The 19,005-nt window shown below is 40.7% G+C and overlaps 1 protein-coding gene across 3 annotated transcripts in view; it reads left to right on the forward strand.

The window, feature by feature from the left end:
- Window positions 1-19,005, forward strand: part of MFSD6 (major facilitator superfamily domain containing 6) — an 86,469-nt gene that overhangs the window by 43,993 nt on the left and 23,471 nt on the right. For all 3 annotated transcript variants that reach the window (XM_082260049.1, XM_082260050.1, XM_082260051.1), the window contains exons 3-4: window positions 5,225-5,386; window positions 5,996-6,094. In XM_082260049.1, coding sequence (XP_082116175.1) covers window positions 5,225-5,386; window positions 5,996-6,094 — 261 coding nt within the window. The remainder of the gene's footprint in view (window positions 1-5,224; window positions 5,387-5,995; window positions 6,095-19,005) is intronic.

A 19,005-nucleotide genomic window follows, 5' to 3' on the forward strand; every position in this document is an offset into this window, starting at 1 on the left:
TATTCACAAAAAAATTAAAGGAGCACATCCAATCTCAATGGGGAGAAATATAATGTTGAATATCTATACTGATATTGACTGGGTAATGGGTTTGGATGCCACATCGTTTTGTTGGAAATGAAAATGATCAATCTACAGAGGGCTGAATTCAAAGACACCCCGAACATCAAAGTGAAAAAATAATGAAGCAGGCTAGTCCCATTTTGCTGAAATTTCATTGCAGCAACACAAAATGGTCCTCAGTTGCTTGTAAGCATGCCTGACAACTTCGGGGCATGCTTCTTTTGAGACGAATGGTGTCCTGGGGTATTTCCTCCCAAATCTGGACCAGGGCATCACTGAGCTCCTAAACAGACTGAGGTTCAACCTGGTGGCGCCAGATGGACTAAAACATAATGTCCTAGAGGTGTTCTATTGGATTTAGATCAAGCGAGTGTGGGGGTCATTCAATGGTAGCAATTCCTTCATCCTCCAAGAACTGGCTGCATACTCTCCTCACATGAGGCCAGGCATTGTCGTGCACCAGGAGGAACCCAGGACCCACTGCACCAGCGTAGGGTCTGAAAATGGGTTCAAAGATTTCATCTCAATACCTAATGGCAGTCAGGGTGCACTTGTCTAGCATGTAGAGGTCTGTGCATCCCTCCATGAATATGCTTTCCCAGACCATCACTGACCCACCACCAAACCAGTCATGCTGAACAATGTTACAAGCAGCATAATGTTTTGCGCAGCTTCGCATTTCACTTCTGTTACATGTGCTCAGGGTGAACCTGCACTCATCTGTGAAAAGCATAGGGCACCAGTGGCGGACCTGCCAATTCTGGTGTTCAATGGCAAATGCCAATCGAGCTCCACGGTGCCAGGAAGTGAGCACAAGGCCCATTGGAGGACGTTGGGCCATCAGGCCACCCTCATGATGTCTGTTTGATTTTTTTTTTTGGTCAGAGACATTCACACCAGTGACCTGCTGGAGGTCATTTTGTAGAGCTCTGGCAGTGCTCATCCTGTTCTTCCTTGCACAAATGTGCAGATACCGATCCTGCTGATGGGTTAAGGACCTTGTTTGGCCCTGTCCAGCTTTCCTAGAGTAACTGCCTGTCTCCTGGAATCGCCTCCATGCTCTTGAGACTCTGGGAGACACAGCAAACCTTCTGGCAAGGGCACATATTGATGTTGCATCCTGGAGGAGTTGGCACTGCCTGCGCAAGCTCCATAGGGTCCAGGTATCGGCTTATGCTACCAGTAGGGTGACACTGACCCTAGCCAAATGCAAAACTAATGAAAAAAGTCAGAAGAGATGAGTAGTGAAAGAAAATTTCAGTGGCCTCCACCTGTAAAACCATTCTGTTTTGGAGATTGCCTCATTAACACCAAAGCAGCCGGAACTGATTAACAAACCCCACTGCTACATAACTGACCAGATCAATAACACAGGAGTTTAATTGACTTGATGTTATACTCTGATTAAAAAGTGTTCCCTTAGGGCTCTTTCACACGGCCGCTCAGTTTTTTATCTCCTCTGCGGCATTTTTTTTTTTTTCACAGACACGGATGACACTTGTGTCATCCGCTCCGTATGTCCACATATAATCCCATCCGTTTGCGGAACAGAACTGAAAGGACACAAATCGGATGTCAGCGGATGGTCATCCGCTGACATCCGCAATGCCATAGACATGCATTATGTCCGTATATCACCCGCAAACGGATGGGGTGATTTACGGACATACGGAACGTCCGTGTGAAAGAGCCGTTAGACCCCTTTCACAGATGCTGTCCGTTTGTCCATTTTTCATCCATCCGTTGACGGATGAAAAACGGACATCAATGTATCTCTATGTAAAAACGGATGACAACGGATGATCATCAGTTAACATCCGTTTTCATCCGCTTCCGTCAATGTCCGTTTTTTTGAACGGATGAATGCCCTATTTTTCATCCGTCAAAAAAAAGGATCGGACAAAAAAATGGATGACAACTGACGAAAAACAGATGGAAAAACGGATGGAAAATGGATACATTTTGATGTGACTGAACTGATGAACTGAATGGACCGTATGTGTGAAAGGGCCCTTAATTTGTTTTGAACACACACACACACACACACACATATATATGTATATATACACACACACACATATATATGTATATACACACACACACACATATATATGTATATACACACACACACACACACACATACATATATAATGTATGTATGTGTGTATATATATATATATATATATATATATATTTATTTATTTATTGCTCAGCATAAATGAGTACACCCCAACTGATTTGGCAGAAAACCATTATTTTCCTTTCAGAATCAACATTTTCTATGGGACACTATACTACAAAATACTCCCACAAATATGGGCCATTGATTGCAACCAAGATTTTCATACAGAAAAATGTATTTTTCCTAACAAATTATTTTAAGACCATGTTGCAAAAATGAGTACACCCCAGTTAAAGCAAAGCCAAAATCTTAGGCTGGCCATACATGTTCAATTTTCTGTTAGATTTACCACAAACCACATAATATGAGGTCAAAGCTAAACAACACTTGTATCCAATTATTAGGCCTTTGTACTACATAGTTAAATGTAAATTTCAAGAAAATTGTACAGAAAATTGTATAATGTATGGCCAGCCTTAGATAACAAAATCCTAATTAACAACAATTCAACTACAGGTGAGAACAATCTGGTGTCCAGCAGACAGTTGATTAAAAAAGGGCATTACCTAACAAAGAAAACCCCTTCACATTTCATGATGTCACCACATGGAAGAGAAATGTCACAAGGCCTGAGAAAGAAAATGATTTATTTACATAAGAAAGGTGAAGGCTACAAGAAGATCAGCAAAGCTTTACTTATCAGTCAGAATACTGTAGCAAAAGTTTAACAAAGATGGAGCTGCAACCATCTCACAGAGCCGTCCAGACTATCCACGGAAGTTAACACCTCAACAGGAGCGTCTTCTGATGAAAAGGGTTACAGGAAAATCACCATGCAAGTTCACTGCAGTTAGCTAAAGAAGTAGAAAGCCAAACTGGGGGAACTGTTTCCCGTGACACAATACGGCATACACTGCCGAGAAATGGCATGCATGGTGTCATCCACGAAGGAAGCCTCTGTACTCTGGAGTGATGAGACCAAGATAAATGTTTTCGGCACCGATGGCTTCAAAACTGTATGGCGTCTCAAAGGTGAGAAGTACTAAGAAAAATGCACGGTGCCTACAGTGAAACATGGTGGTGGCAGCGTCCTGTGGAGCTGTATTTCATTGATGGTATCATGAATTCACAGATGTACTGCTCTATATTGAAAGAGAAGATGCTACCATCACTCCGCGCCCTTGGTCGTCATGCATTTTTCCAACATGACAATGATCCAAACACACATCTAAGGCCACTGTTGAATTTCTGAAGAACAGGGTGAAAGTGATTCAGTGGCCTGGTATGCCTCTTGATCTGAACCCAATCGAACACCTATGGGGATTCTGAAGAGACAAGTTGAGCATCACTCTCCATCCATCTCTAAAAGAGGTCTTTCTTGTACAATGGAAAAAGATAGATGTTGCAATATGTCGCCAACTTGTTTATTCCATGCCTGAAAGACTTGGTGCTGTCCTTTCAAATCAATGAGGGGATACAAAATACTAGTTTTTGTTGTGGGGTGTATTAATTTTTGCATCAACTAACTTGAGTAAAAATGAAGATTTTGCAATCTAAGTTATATTATTAACCTTAGCTCTTTACATGAAAGTACACAGAGCGGAGAGGGAGATGTCACCTTCCTTATCAGCGGGGGATCTGTGCTTACGATCCCCTGCTGAGCAGCATGGATCCGCCTACGGAGGCGGACCGTGTGAAAGAGCCCTTACTTTTCAAAAGGGGTGTACTCATTTATGCTGAGCACTGTATAATATATATATATATATATATATATATATATATATATATACACACACATATAATATATGAAAATAATACAGCCTGATTCAGACTTTCAAATAAAGCCACACACTATTCTTTGATTAAACTCTGGACATTCCTGGTTGTACGTAAAAATGAGATTCTAGCTGTTAGTACATCTGTTATAGTGGTTATTATTGGTGACACGTGTATATGTATTATTTATGTAGTAAATACACTAAAGGTAGGAGTAATTTCCATATGCCTACAGCCTTTTCTGTCTGGCTGTTATATCCTCAGGTAGCTTTTTTTTTTTTTTTTTTGCAATAAGATAGGAGTAATAATCATCTTGCCTGATGTATTAAATGCTGTAAATGAAGCAAGAAGAATGCCTTGTACCTCCCCCTCCTATAAGGCCTTGTGTTTTGTGTCTTCAGTTCCGCCATGCACTTTTACATGGTGGAGGTAGTATCTTTATAATTTCCCCCACACTGTGCAGAGGCAGTACATCTATATAGCTGTAATATTTGGCAGGGGAGCTCTAGGACATGTCAAGAGTAGTGTTGAAAAGGTAATACATTTTCTTAATAAAAGATTGCTTTAGAACTCTCTTAGTCATGCTACGTACATTTTAGGGCATCTGTAGACCTACTTACCATATGTGTATAGATTTTTCTAATTTATTTTTTTCATTCTGCCTGCATGCTGAACGTAAGAAATCTAACGAGGTCCTCCATCTAAGCTAAACAGCAAAGATGGCTGAATCTCTCCTATTGGTGAGTGCCAGCTGTAAGAATACCCAAACAATGACTGCAGCTGATTAGTGGGAGCTGGGCAGAAAACAGCCAGATTTCAGGTTAAGGTTTTGTTGAGCAAAGTGGTCCATGCAGGGCAACCCATTAGCCGATTTAGCAGGAAATGGACAGAGTTTGACCAGCTTTCCCTTATATTAACCAGGAGAAAAAAAAATGAAGGGCTCATGCAAACCACATTGCGCATGGTACCTATAGCCCAATGTAGGAGAATAGGTGTTTAGCTAAAAAAAAATTTCTGACTTGTACAATGCTAAAACGAGTGCAGTGTAAGGAGCACAATCCCTAAATGGTAACTTAGATCCCACAGATTTCCCCCTTCCAGTCCAATACTGTTTTTTTTTTTCTGTGATGTTTGTTTGTGTGCACCCTTAGAGATGATCCAGAAGACAACAAATGATTCTAGAAATGGTGTATCAACAAATCAAAAGTTTATTGGATAAAATTCGATGTCTGTTTTGATGGCATTTTCTGTTCTTCTTTCCAGGTGTGACCCATGCAGCCATATGGGCTGCCTGCATTTCATATCTCAGTGCTGCAGTTCCTCCTGCATTACGGACAACTGCACAGGGAATCCTTCAGGGCCTCCACCTTGGACTTGGTAGAGGATGCGGTGCCATGATTGGCGGTGTCTTGGTGAATTTTTTTGGTAGGTTATTAAGATTTTTGGTTTTAGTTTGTGCAATTTTGTTCAAAAGTACTTTTCTAATAACTGAAAAAACAAGGACAACAGTACTTTTTTTTTAGTTTTCTCAGGCTGGAAAAACTAGCAATATTGCTAGGTGCATCACCATCACTGACTGCTCCTGCCTATCGGTTTACTTAGTCCATGATCTTTTCCGGTTGGTTAACATATGCACATAACATACTGGCAAATGTTTCATAAATATTCAGATAAAAATGGTAACGTCCTTCGATTTATTCTATAAAGTGGACTTTCCTGCAGTAACCATGCTTATTGTTTTTACATGCCTTCATGGCTTATTTTAAACATGTTCCGTGGCAGCACATAGAATTCTAAATTATGAAAAGAAATACATCTGGATATAAGGAACACTGGAAGCAAAACTGGGTTTTTTCTTTGGTATAGAGAATGTGAACCTCACTACTACATGTCCTAATATGTGAAGTGTAGAGAAAATGGTCTCCGTAGGTACAAAAATGTAAGGATCCATTCACAGTCACTGACCATAGGAGATCCTGTGTAATAATCCTTCTTTAACTACTCTGCTAATGATTATATCTTCTGATACTTTAGGTGCGGCAGAAACATTTAGAGGGATCGGAATGGCATCTCTTGTGATACTTCTGCTCTTTGCTTTGATCCAGTGGGTTGGATTCCCTCAAAAAGAAGAAGGTATGTATTGTTTGTTGTAATATGTATATTTATGGTGCCAAGGAAGCTGGGGTGGTTGAGTTGAGTTGAATTGACATGAAAGTCCCACTAAAATCCAATAGATTCACTATACAAAAGGCTTCAGCTCCTCTGTAGAGCAAAGAATAATCAATGGTCCACAAAACAAAAATGATAAGGAGCTGGGTGTAGATAACTTATTAAAGAATAAGTTCACCTTTTGTTGCATGTTACACCCATATCGACCCCCCCCCCCCATCCAATCCAAAGTCTCCATTTTCACAGCATACGGGGGACCCTCTTCCCCCGCTCGCTGTTACAATTTGCAAAAAAACGCACCTGTGCGGGGCTCCACCTGCCTGGCCGAGTCATCTGTTCGTAGTGTTCTATGAATGGGAAAACTAAAAGTCCTGACAGCCTTTGTGGCTCCCGGCTTTTAGCTCTTAATGGGCTACCATAGCGATGTTAATGGCTGTAGGTAGTTCACTGAGCTTCCTGTCAGATTGTAACTGCCTGCCTGTTTCGTAGGTACAGGCAGACAGCTACAGAGACAGTCGGCAGGACTGTGGCATTACACCTACGATCTGCTGAATGAATATTTTTTATTTTTACCTGCAAAAAAAGTGCATTTATCATTTTAATATCTTTGTTTTTTTTTTTTTTGTAGAAGTGAATGTATTCTTTAAAACCAAAATTTTAACCCTTTATATTTTTATTAAATTATCTACACTTGGTGGCGCTCCTTGTCCTTTTTGTTGTGTATTGTCTATCAAAATGAAACAGAATGTAGCAGGTGAATCTCGTAAAAATAGAAAATCATCAAAAAGTTTAATTTATTCAGTAATTCAATTAAAAAAGTGAAACTCATATATTTTATATAGATGCCTTACACACATGATATATTTCGAGCATTTCTTTCTTTTAATTTTGATGATTCTGGCTCACAGCTAGTGAAGGCACAAAATTCAGTATCTCAGAAAAAAAAAATATTACATAAAAAATAAAAATAATTTTGTATACAGAAATGTTGGCTTACTGAAAAGTATGCCCATGTAAAGTATAGTATGCACTCAATACTTAGTCAGGTTGGTGAGGTTATGGAAGCACAGGTTTCTTTGATAGCGGCCTTCAGCTCATTTGCATTGTTGGGTCTTGTGACTCTCATCTTGCTCTTGACAATACCCTACAGATTCTCTATGGCAGTGGTCCTCAACCCTGGCCTACAGGGCCCACTAACAGGCCAGATTTTAGGTATTACCTTGGGGAGATGCAGACTAGAGTACTGCAATCACTGAGCAGCAAATTATATCACCTGTGATGCATTTCATTTATTTTGCAAATCTGGCCTGTTAGTGGGCCCTGTAGGCCGGGGTTGAGGACCACTGCTCTATGGGGTTTACATCAGGCGAGTTTGCTGGTCAATTAAGCACAGTGATACGATGATCATTAAACCAAGTATTGGTACTTTTGGCAGTATGGGCAGGTGCAAGTCCTGCTGAAAGAATGAAATCAGCATCTTAATAAAGCTGGTCAGCAGAGGGAAGCATGAAGTGCTCTAGAATTTCCTGGTAGAGGGCTTGGACTTGATAAAACACAGTGGACCAACACCAGATGACATGGCTCCCCAAATCATCATGGACTGTATTGCATTTCATTTGGAAATCAAGGTCCCAGAGTCTGGAGGAAGAGGCACAGAATCCAAGTTGCATGAGGTCCAGTGTGAAGTTTACACAGTCAGTGATGATTTGGGGATCTATGTCATCTGCTGGTGTTTGGTCCACTGTATTTTTTTCAAGTCCAAAGTCAGCACAGCCCTCTACCAGGAAATTCTACAGCACATCATGCTTCCCTCTGCTGACCATCTTTATGGACCTGGCACATGCCTACACTGCCAAAAGTACTACTATATAAAATATGAGTTTCACTTTTTGAATTGAATTACTGACATTCACTTTGTAATGATATTCTAATTTTATGAGATGCACCTGCATAATATACATTCAAGCAAATAGTTTTTTAAATAAAACTATTTTACTACATATATAAACTTATCTGAAAGGTTATTTATCTATGTTAAAGTAATCTATGTGTAAGCGAATTGTCACTTCTCTAGAGCCAACAAAATGGAAGTTCATATAGGCCAGGTCTTCATTTAGACACAAGGATTCTTTTATAAAAAGAGGTCAAATCTAGGCACAGTTGCTTGTTGGATTGGATCTCTTCTGCTGTACACATTTTGTTGAAATCCTAAGTTCTCCCACTGGCAGGTCTAGTGGGAGGATGGCTAAGATCTTCTTTTACAGCATATTTAATATGTGATAAATGAGTGTAATCAAATTATTATTATTATACAGGATTTATATAGTGCCAACAGTTTGCACACATCTTTACAATATGAGGGAAGATAATACAGTTACAATACAATTAAAATGTGGTGGGTCTTCTATTGGAACTGTAGGGAAATTATTTGGGGTAAATGTAACATTTCTGTTTCATTTCACTGTTTGGCTTCACAGTTTCATTGCTGTTTATGAGACTTGCATTTTCCAATGATAAAGGGAAGACCTAATAGAGCAAATGCAGATGGCTAACATTCTGTATAAATGTGACAGCAGCACTGCACATGCAAACTGATCATTCACTACTTCAAAAACATGGCCCTAGGCCTTTCATCCTTAGTTATTAGATTACATTGTGTCAATATTTGCACACAATGTAATTGGCAGTGTAATGACCACTGCTTCTCTATGTACTCAGTACATGATCTGGACTAAAATAAAGCTTATATGTTAAAAAGGACTGCTTGTCTTTTAAAACAAGTCTATTTTCCACATTCCAGGCAAAACAAGTTCACTTTAATCCTGGCCCTTACAGCTGCTTGTATCTAAATTTGCTCCCCTCCACTCTTCTTGCCTGAAAAAGAAAAGAAAAATACCAATTTTTTAGGGGGTATAGAAGGCATGTGACCCTCTCCTGGTGCTCTCCTGCTCAGGCACACAGCCCTGTCACATGGGGGTGATGAAAGAACACTCAGCTGTATGTAAACTCAAGTGGGTTCAACTTAGTCCTTACACGGGAGGGGTGGGGGGGTTTATCCTCACTCATATGGGTGAATGAAGCACTCTACCTGAAAAACCTTAGGGTTTCAAAATCTGTTCCTCAGAAACCACACCAACCGCTTCAATACGGCTACTTGAGGGTGCCAAATTGGTCCTTGAGATAATAGGTCCTCCCTGGAATACTTGGGGACTGTGGCCTGGAGAAGAGAAGACCAAGGTCCCTTGGGCTAAAAAAAAGTGTTATCCGGATCAGAATCATCCTTTCCCGAGAAAACTTCTTAAGGAATTCTGGAATCAGTCTGAATGGGTGAAAGGCTTATCCAAGACTGAAAGGCCAAGGGCATCCATCGCTAGAGCTGCAACCCTTGGATTGGGAGTGAAAAAAATCTGTCGTTTTTTCTGTCTGGGAGGCAAAAAGATCCATCTCTGGCTGCCCCACTTATCTACCGGAGAGAAGAAAACTTCTGGATTGAGGGGCCATTCGTCTTGCAACACCTGTTGAAGACTAGGGAAATCTTCTAGAGTGTTCTGTATGCCTTTTTACATGCTTTTCTGAAAGAGGCCAGATTGACTTCTGCCCAATCCAGAATGTTCTGACCCATTCTTTTCAGGGCTGGACTATTTGTACCTCCAGGCTTAAATCCATATAACCCACTGGGAATTTGCGGTCAAACCATCTTGAGATGGTGTTCTTTCACCTCCTCTTGAAAGCCTTTCATAGCTTTGCTTGACTTCGCTCTTGACTCACTGTCCCTGTGCTACCTTGCCATTTAGATGAGCTCCTGACCCCCAGGAGCTCGCATCGGTTGTCTTTATTTGAGAGACCGGCCAACTCCAAAGAAGGCTCTTGGAAAGATGTACCTGGGATTTTCACTACTAGAGGGCTCATTTAATTCTTGTTGGAATCTTTACATTGCTGTTGAGGGTCTCCTTGGTGCCATTCCAAACCCTTAGAAGGAAAAACTGCAGGGGCCTCTGGTAAAGACGGGCCTAAGGAATGGCTGTGATGCACGCATTCATTAGGCTATAAGGACTGTCACTGCTATGACCAACCTTAACAAAACCTGCTCTTTTGTCTGTAGCAGTGCTATCTGCTGGTCTGTCTTGAGGATCTTTTCCTCTGGGAGAAAGAATTTCTGATCTCTGGAATGAATGTTGTAACCCACATATTTGACAACCAGAGATGAATTAATGGTTGACTTACGACATTGATTAATTTATTGATTTAGGCCTTGGAACCATTTCTGTGTGAACAAAAGATCCATATGTAAATTTTGGATCTCAATGCTCCGAATCCTAAAGTGGTAATAAATCGCAAAACAACAATGTATTGTATTGCAGCTTACCAATTATTAGATGTGGTGGTGGCTGCATTAGGTTTATTTTCTTAGGCTTTTTTCCCCTCTGTTTTAACCTGGTGATCTGGCCAGTAACACAACTCCTGTATTAGAGTGTGTTCAGTCTGGATGAAGGAGCAAAGGGGCACCTTTTGGATAGCAGCAAAGTAATATTAAAGCCTTGTTTTTATTGTTTTAAAATAAACATGTTCTACTTACCTGTTCTATACAATAGTTTTGCAAACAGCAGCCCCGATCCTATTCTCGGGTACCCTGCTGGCACTCCTGGATCCACTACCCCCCCCCCCCCCATAGCAAGCCGCTTGCTATGGAGGCACTTGTGCGTGCTGTGTAACCAGCTTCCTCCTCACTGGCTCTATTTGACAGTAGTGCAAGTCAATGGCTTCTGCTGCTGTATCTGAGTCAATGAGGAGCGAGAGACCCAAGAGAGCTTTGGCTCTCATGCGCATCGCTGGGTTTAGATTGGGCTCAAGTATGTATTTAGAGAGGCTGTGGGGGAAGTTGCATTTAGAAGGTTTTTACTTGTGGGTCAGCCCTGATGGAGGGAGGAGCCTGCTAATGGAGCTGATCCCGACGGCCTGCTGAGTCTCTGAGCCACCGCCCAGAGAGATGTGAGGGAATGCTCTCTCACCTAGCCTCGATGCCTGCCTAGCTGGATCCCGCTGCCCCCCCACCCACCCTGCTACCCGGAGGCCCCGACCCGGTCCTGGTTGCCGACCCCCCCTGAGGCTTGGAGGAGGGAGAACGAGCACCCTGGGTCCCTCCGGGAGACTGGAATCGGCTGTGTATTGGAGAGGTGGCCGCCGAGTGCAGGAGCTGCTGAGAAGCTGGGAGAGCCGGCGTCCAGGATCAGGAGAGAAGGTTTGATTGGAGTGAACACCGTCGAGGGGCCAGTGCTGGAGGGATCCAGTCTGGAGAGACCCAGCAACATTGGATATCGTAATCATCCCCACCATACCACTCTACAAGGGACGCCACAGATTAGCCGAAGGGGACTGGTGAGAGGGGAAACCCCCCAGAATTTTCATATGAACGATATCAAAACAGTCTTTCTTAAAAATACTATCATCATTTTGGAGTGTATAAATTAAGAGCTAATGTGACTGTGATGGAAAAATGATGTGGGACCCTGCTTGCTTGAGTGCGAGAGAAACCCCCAGAGAGGTTGTACGTTTATTTTTTAACATCAGCTCTTCTTAAAAAGCACTGTCTTATTATCATCTATGAGTATGTAGCTTAATAGAACAGAGGGACTAATCTGAAAAAAGTGCGGGACTATGCTTATTTAAGCGAGAGGGGAAATCCCCTAGAACCCCCCTGCGTTGGATCATAAAATCAACCTTCCTTGAAGCACTGTTAAATTATCACCCAGGAGTATATAGCTTAAAGAGTCAATGAGACTGTTGAGAAAAAATGTGCGGGACTCTGTTTACCAAAGTATGAGGGGAAACCCCTATAGAATTGCACTACATTTGATCTCATTCCTAGTCCTTCGTGAAAGTATCAGTATATTTTCATCTATGAGTTTATAGGTTAATGAGTCAGAGGGATGGTTCTGAAAATTGTGCGGGACGCTGTTTACTTATGGTAGAGGGGAAACCCCCCAGGATTCTATTCCACATGATCTCAATATCAGCCCTCCTTGAAAGTACTGCTGGATTATCTTTCATGAGTGTATAGCTTAAGAATTGTCGGGACTGTTTGGAAAAAATGTGTGGGACTCTGCTTACTTATATAACTTAAGAGCTAATGTGACTGTGATGGAAAAGTGGTGTGGGACCCTGCTTGCTTGAGTGCGAGGGAAACCCCCCAGAGAGGTTGTACGTTTATTTCTCAACATTAGCTCTTCTTAAAAAGCACTGTCTTATTATCATCTATGAGCATGCAGTTTAATAGAACAGAGGGACTTATCTGAAAATAGTGCGGGACTATGCTTATTTAAGCGAGAGGGGAAATCCCCTAGAACCCCCCTGCGTTGGATCCTAAAATCAGCCTTCCTTGAAGCACTGTTAAATTATCACCCAGGAGTATATAGCTTAAGAGTCAACGAGACTGTTGAGAAAAAATGTGCGGGAATCTGTTTACCAAAGTATGAGGGGAAACCCCTATAGAATTGCACTACACCTGATCTCATTCCCAGACCTTTGTGAAAGCATCTGTATATTTTCATCTATGAGTTTACAGTTTAATGATTCAGGGGGATGGTTCTGAAAATTGTGCGGGACACTGCTTACTTATGGTAGAGGGGAAACCCCCCAGGACTTATTGCACAGGATTTCAATATCAGCCCTCCTTGGAAGTACTGCTAGATTATCTTTCATGAGTGTATAGCTTAAGAATTGTCGGGACTGTTTGGAAAAAATGTGTGGGACTCTGCTTACTTAGGGAAGGGGGAAACCCCCTAGAATCCTCCTTCATTGGATATAATATACCGGCCCTCTCTGAAAGCAAAGACATATTGTCATCTATGAGTATAAGGCTTAAGAGAAGGTGGGTTTGTGTTGAAAAGGTTCGGGACTCTGCCTGTTTGAATGAGAGGGGAAACCCCCCAGAATTCCTATATGACCAATCTCAAATACTAGCTTTCTTAGAAAGCACTGCTACAGTATTTATTTACGAGTGTATGCTTTGGAGCCAGTTGAACGGCCCTGGAAAAAGTGCGAGACTCTACTCACTTGGGTGAGTGCGGAGGCCCCTCAGATCTTGCTTGCGCGCATTGAGAGACGTGCGGGAGTCTGAGTGCTTGAGTGAGAGGGGAAACCACCAGGGTTTTCATACGTTTGATTTCAACAAACTGCTTCCCCTGGTAGCACAGCTATATTATCATGCGTGAGTCTATAGCTTAAGAACTAGGGAGACTGTCGTGCAAAAAGTGTGGGACCTCTCTTACCTGAATCACTGAATGATATATATGATATTTAGTTCATACTGAGACATAAGAGGAAGCTATACTGAGGGCTTATTCCCCAGAGCCGAATCCACAATGAGAGGTAAACCGGCAAAGGAAGTGGCAGGGAAACCTCCAAAAACTACAGCAAGCCCAGGAACAATTAAAAAATACATGACATCTGAGGGAAAAGATCAAAACACACAGCAAGAGGATCAACCGGTTGTTAGACCCAAACAAAATACAGAGGGAACCAAGAAAATTAAGAATCAAAAGCATATAGGAGTAAGTGGAGAAGAAAGCCTACAAGTGTCAAGAGAAAGCAGTATAACAATAGAGGATGGAGACATGAATAGAGAAGAGAAATTTAATGAAAAAGATTATCCACCATCAAAATCAGAAATGCGGGAAATGTTTGCCAGCCTTGAAAGATCCATCAAAGCCGAGATGGCTACCTTACACGCCGACTTTGGGCATATTCTGGGCAGAGTAGAAGAAATAGAAGAGAAGGTGGAGTCCCAAGGAAAAGAACTAAAAAATCTAAAAGAACAAATGAGAAAAATGAAAATGGAGCAGAGAAATATGTTATACAAAATCGAAGATCAGGAGAATAGAAATCGTAGAAAAAATCTGAGAATAAGAGGATTACCAGAGAAAGGGCCAACAGAAAAATTAGAAGAAACCCTGGAGAAGTTATTTAACCCTCTGCTGGGAAAGGCGACCACAGATAAAATTGAGTTTGAGAGAATTCATAGGTTGCGTAAACCAACCAATCTACCAAAAGAGAAAACAAGAGATGTGATTGCAAGATTCCATAAATACGAGACAAGGGCCCAGATCTGGGAGAAAATGAGAAGTAGACCGGAATTAAAATATGACGGGGAGGACATTCAGATTTTCCCAGACCTGGCAAAAGAGACAATTAACAGAAAACGCATTCTTAGACCAATGGTAGAAATATTAAAGAAAAAAGATATACAATACTTTTGGAACTTCCCTGCAGGCTTAGGAGTGAGAAGAGATGGGAGGACAGTACTACTTAGATACCCAGAGGAAACCAAAGACTTTTGTGAAGCAGTAAAAATCCCACTCATAGATATTCCAGGCTGGACAGACCAGGAGTGCCCAGAGGAAGAAGTTGATGAAGGAGAATTGAATCAGTGGAAACAGAAGAAAAAGATGAAAACAAAAGGATGAAAAGGGACTGGGGGGACCGGGGGATTGGGGGAGGGGGGGAGGGCTGGCGGAAGAAGGGGAGGAGGGGAGGAGGAGCAAGTAAGAATAAAAAACAGGTGGCCCTATGGAGATCAGCGGGCCGTCACCATTAGACCCTACGGTAGGGAAGATGGGAGGGAACGGTGACCACTAGCAGAGCTCGACCTCGGCCACAAGTCGATTGGAAAGGGAGGAAGGAGAATCGACAACCCTGATGGAGGGACCGGGAATAGTTGGGGGAGGGGAGGGTAGGGGTGGGAAGAGGAAAGGGGAAGAAAGAGGGAAAAAGAAGTCAATAGATCAAAACGTCTCCTATAAGAAAATACAAGAATTAAGAGAACCCAAAAGACAAGAAAAATCAGAGGGATTAATGCCATCTCTTAGGGATCCCTGGTGTTGGTTGAACAGTTTTTATGGCCACCTTAGAGTTGAAGAGATGATAGAGAAAGACAGTAATGAAGATTAAGAAACAATGGTTATAGTTAACATATTATCTTACAATGTCCGAGGTTTAAATTCTCCAGAAAAAAGGAAAAAAATTTTAAAAGAAATTAGTTATTTGAAGGCAGACCTGACATTCTTACAGGAGACTCATTTATCTCATGCAACTAATATTAGATTATATTCTAAGAGCCATCCTACCTGGTATTACGCGGACTCACCCGGGAGGAAGTCCAAGGGAGTAGCCATTGGCATCTCTAGGGACCTTGGATTTGCTCTCGAGTCGAGAATGGTAGACCCAGAGGGAAGATACCTCTTTCTAAGAGGAAAAATAGGAGATGAAGATTTGACCCTAGTAAATATATATAGCCCTAATGAGAGACAAGTAGACTTCCTAGGTAAAGTACTGGGAAAATTAATGGAGTTTAAAAAAGGAGGAGTCATACTGGCAGGGGACCTCAATCTCTGCCTCGACCCTAAAGTAGATACCACATCAAAAACCCTACGGATAAATAAAGTACAGGCAAAGAAAATAAAGGAAAAATTATTTACAAATCAACTGGCAGATATTTGGAGAATTCTCCATCCGAAAGATAGAGATTATACATGTTACTCAAGTGTACATGGAACATACTCAAGATTGGATTATATACTAATCGAACATAGGTGGATCGAAAGGGTAAGCGAGGCTGAGATTGGGGTCAAGACTTGGTCGGACCATACCCCCATTATGGTAAAAATAAAAATGGCGAAAGAGCGGCCTAGGATGGATGCTTGGAAAATAAATGAGGAGATTTTTGGAGATAAAAAGTGGGAAAAAGAAATAGTGAAAGAGTTGGAATTCTATTTTCAAATAAACGATACAAAAGATGCACCAAAAGACATGGTATGGGAAGCTCATAAGGCTTATATGAGGGGCATATTTATCTCAAAGGGGACCCAAAGGAAAAAAGAAAGAATAAAAGATAAGATTAGGCTAATGACAGAAGTACATCAATTAGAGCAAAAACATAAAAATACACAAGATATATTAATAAATAATTTACTTGAGGTGAAGAGAGAAGAATTGAAAGATCTACTAGAACAGGAAATAAAGCAGGAAATGAAAAGATGCATAAAAGAAAAATACATTGAAAGTAATAAGGTTGGGAAAAACCTAGCAAAAATCCTGAAAAAGAAGAAAGGAAAAAATTTTGTAGATAAAATTAAAAATAAAAATGGGGAAATAATTCAAACAACGACAGGAATAGCCAAAGAATTCCAAAACTACTACGCAAATCTGTATGCAGTAAAGAAAGGTGAGATACAGGGGAATGAAACAGAAAGGAGGGAGAAAATCAAAAAATACCTTGTAGACGCAGGATTGACAAAGATAGATGAGGAAAAGTTAACATTCCTAGAAAGACCAATCTCAGAACAAGAAATAGAGAGAGCTATTAAAGAAACGAGTCTAGGTAAAAGCCCAGGACCGGATGGGTTTACCATAGGTTATTATAAAAAATTTAAGGACATTTTAATCCCAAGATTTAAAGAATATATAAACGGAATAGGGACTCAGTACGAGATGAGTAGAGAGGCCCTGTCAGCATCAATCACAGTTATACGGAAAGAGGGAAAAGACCCGGTACTATGTTCTAGTTTTAGACCCATCTCCCTACTTAATGTTGATACTAAATTATTCACAAAAATTTTGGCCACTAGAATGAAGAACCTAATGGGGGAGTGGATACACAATGATCAAGTAGGATTCATCCCGGGGAGACAGGGACGGGACAATGGGATAAAAACTATACTGTTGATAGACCATATGGTAAAAAGCAGAGCTCCCAGTCTACTTCTGTCAATAGATGCGGAAAAAGCATTTGACAGGGTAGACTGGGAGTTCATGATAAACACCCTAGTGGAGTTGGGAATAAAACCTAGAATGTTAGCCTGGATCAAAACTTTGTATAATCAACCAACTGCAAAGGTAAAGGTCAATGGAACTTTGTCAGACTCGTTTAAAATGCTCAATGGAACAAGACAAGGATGTCCCTTGTCTCCGATGTTATTTGTCTTATCTTTGGAATCACTACTGGCAACTATTAGAAATAGTGTGGACATCGGGGGCATAAAGGTGGGACAAGTGGAGCATAAGGTATCTGCCTTTGCAGATGATATCCTGCTTTACATAAGTAATCCGAGGATTACTTTGCCCAACATAATTAAAATAATGAAACAATATGGAGAACTATCCAATTTAAAAATTAATCAAAAAAAATCAGAAATATTAAATATTAATATCCCTAAACAAGAAGAGGAGATGTTAAAAAAAGAATTTCAGTTCAACTGGAGAAAAGATGAGATTAAATACTTAGGGATAAAATTAACCCCAACTCCAGAAAAACTCTACAAAACAAATTTTCTAGAACTTCTGAATGAAGTAAGATCAGAATTAAATAGATTATCTCCGAGAATTTTTTCCTGGATAGGGAGAATAAATACGATAAAAATGATAATCCTGCCAAAAATTATATATAAATTCCAGATGATTCCGATTTCATTACCTCAAGTATTTTTTAAAACACTGAAAAGATTAATATCCCACTTTATTTGGAAATACAAAAAGCCAAGGGTAAAGTACACTACACTATGTAAAGGTAAGGGACAAGGGGGACTAGCCCTACCCGACTTTAAAAATTATTATTTTGCAGCAATACTCACAAGGGTGATAGAATGGACAAAAAAAAATAATGATAGAAATTGGGTGGTAATAGAAAGCACGATGAGTGGTACACACCTAGCAAAAGTTATATGGATACCTGAGAGGTTTAGAAATCTGGACACTAACACGCATATAATCACAAGACATGCTATTAAGGTTTGGGATAATATACATAAAAAAGAAAATTGGAAACACAATTCACCACTGATCCCGTTACAGGGCACAAAATTTTTTGCACCAGGGGAAGAGAAGGAATTGGGTAAATGGATAGAAGAAGGAGAAGCACAATTAGGGGATATAGTAGAGAAGGGGAAAATTATAACCTTGGCGGAGCTGAAACAAAGGAAAGAAAACTGGAAGATAAATGAGTGGAGGTATATCCAACTAAAGCACTTCACATTGTCACTACCGCAGCCATTGAGAGATAAAAACGACCTCCGCCCTCTTGAGCAATTATGTCTTAAAGATAAGATAATAAACAATATTTCGAATGTGTATAAAATACTATTAACAATAACAAAAGAGAGAGGAATAACATTAAAAGAAAAATGGGAAAGAGACCTCGGCCCGTGTAGTAACAACAAACAGTGGGATAAGAGCCTTCAATTAGTACATAAATCCGCGATAGACACCAACACGGAGGAGATGAACTATAAATTGATCACAAGGTGGTACAACACTCCTGATAAGATGGGAAGAATTCAGGTAGAGAGTTCAAGACTTTGCTGGAGGGGATGTCAGATGGTAGGGACTATAGCCCATATATGGTGGGAGTGCCCAAAAATTAAAGTATTCTGGAGTGAAGTTATAGAATTAATAAGTAAAATTACTAAAATAGATATTCCCTTGGATCCTTGGAAATGCATGTTTCATGGAACCCATATGTCAGTGAAACAATATAAAAAAACATTACTCCCTCACTTATTAAACTCAGCTAAGAGCTTGATTCCCTTTAATTGGCAAAAAGAAGAGGCCCCCTCCAGGAAAGAATGGCTGTTAAAAGTAGAGAAAATAAGAAAGTTGGAGCAGCTGAGGACCTGGGAGGAGGAAGAACAGGGGAATGAAGAGGAGATTTGGGATGAGTGGCAAGAGTTTAAGGACACAAGGGAATACAGAGAAATAATAGGAGTCGAATGATAAGAAGAGACGGGGGGGGGGGAGGGATAAGGAAGGGAGGGGGGGAAAAAAAAGGGATAAAAGGTAATATGTGTAAAATGTATATGAAAAAATTCTCCAGCGATTGGAGTACA

The sequence above is a fragment of the Pelophylax lessonae genome, assembly GCF_965119305.1.
Source record: "Pelophylax lessonae genome assembly, chromosome: 6".
Classification (NCBI taxonomy): Eukaryota; Metazoa; Chordata; class Amphibia; order Anura; family Ranidae; genus Pelophylax; species Pelophylax lessonae.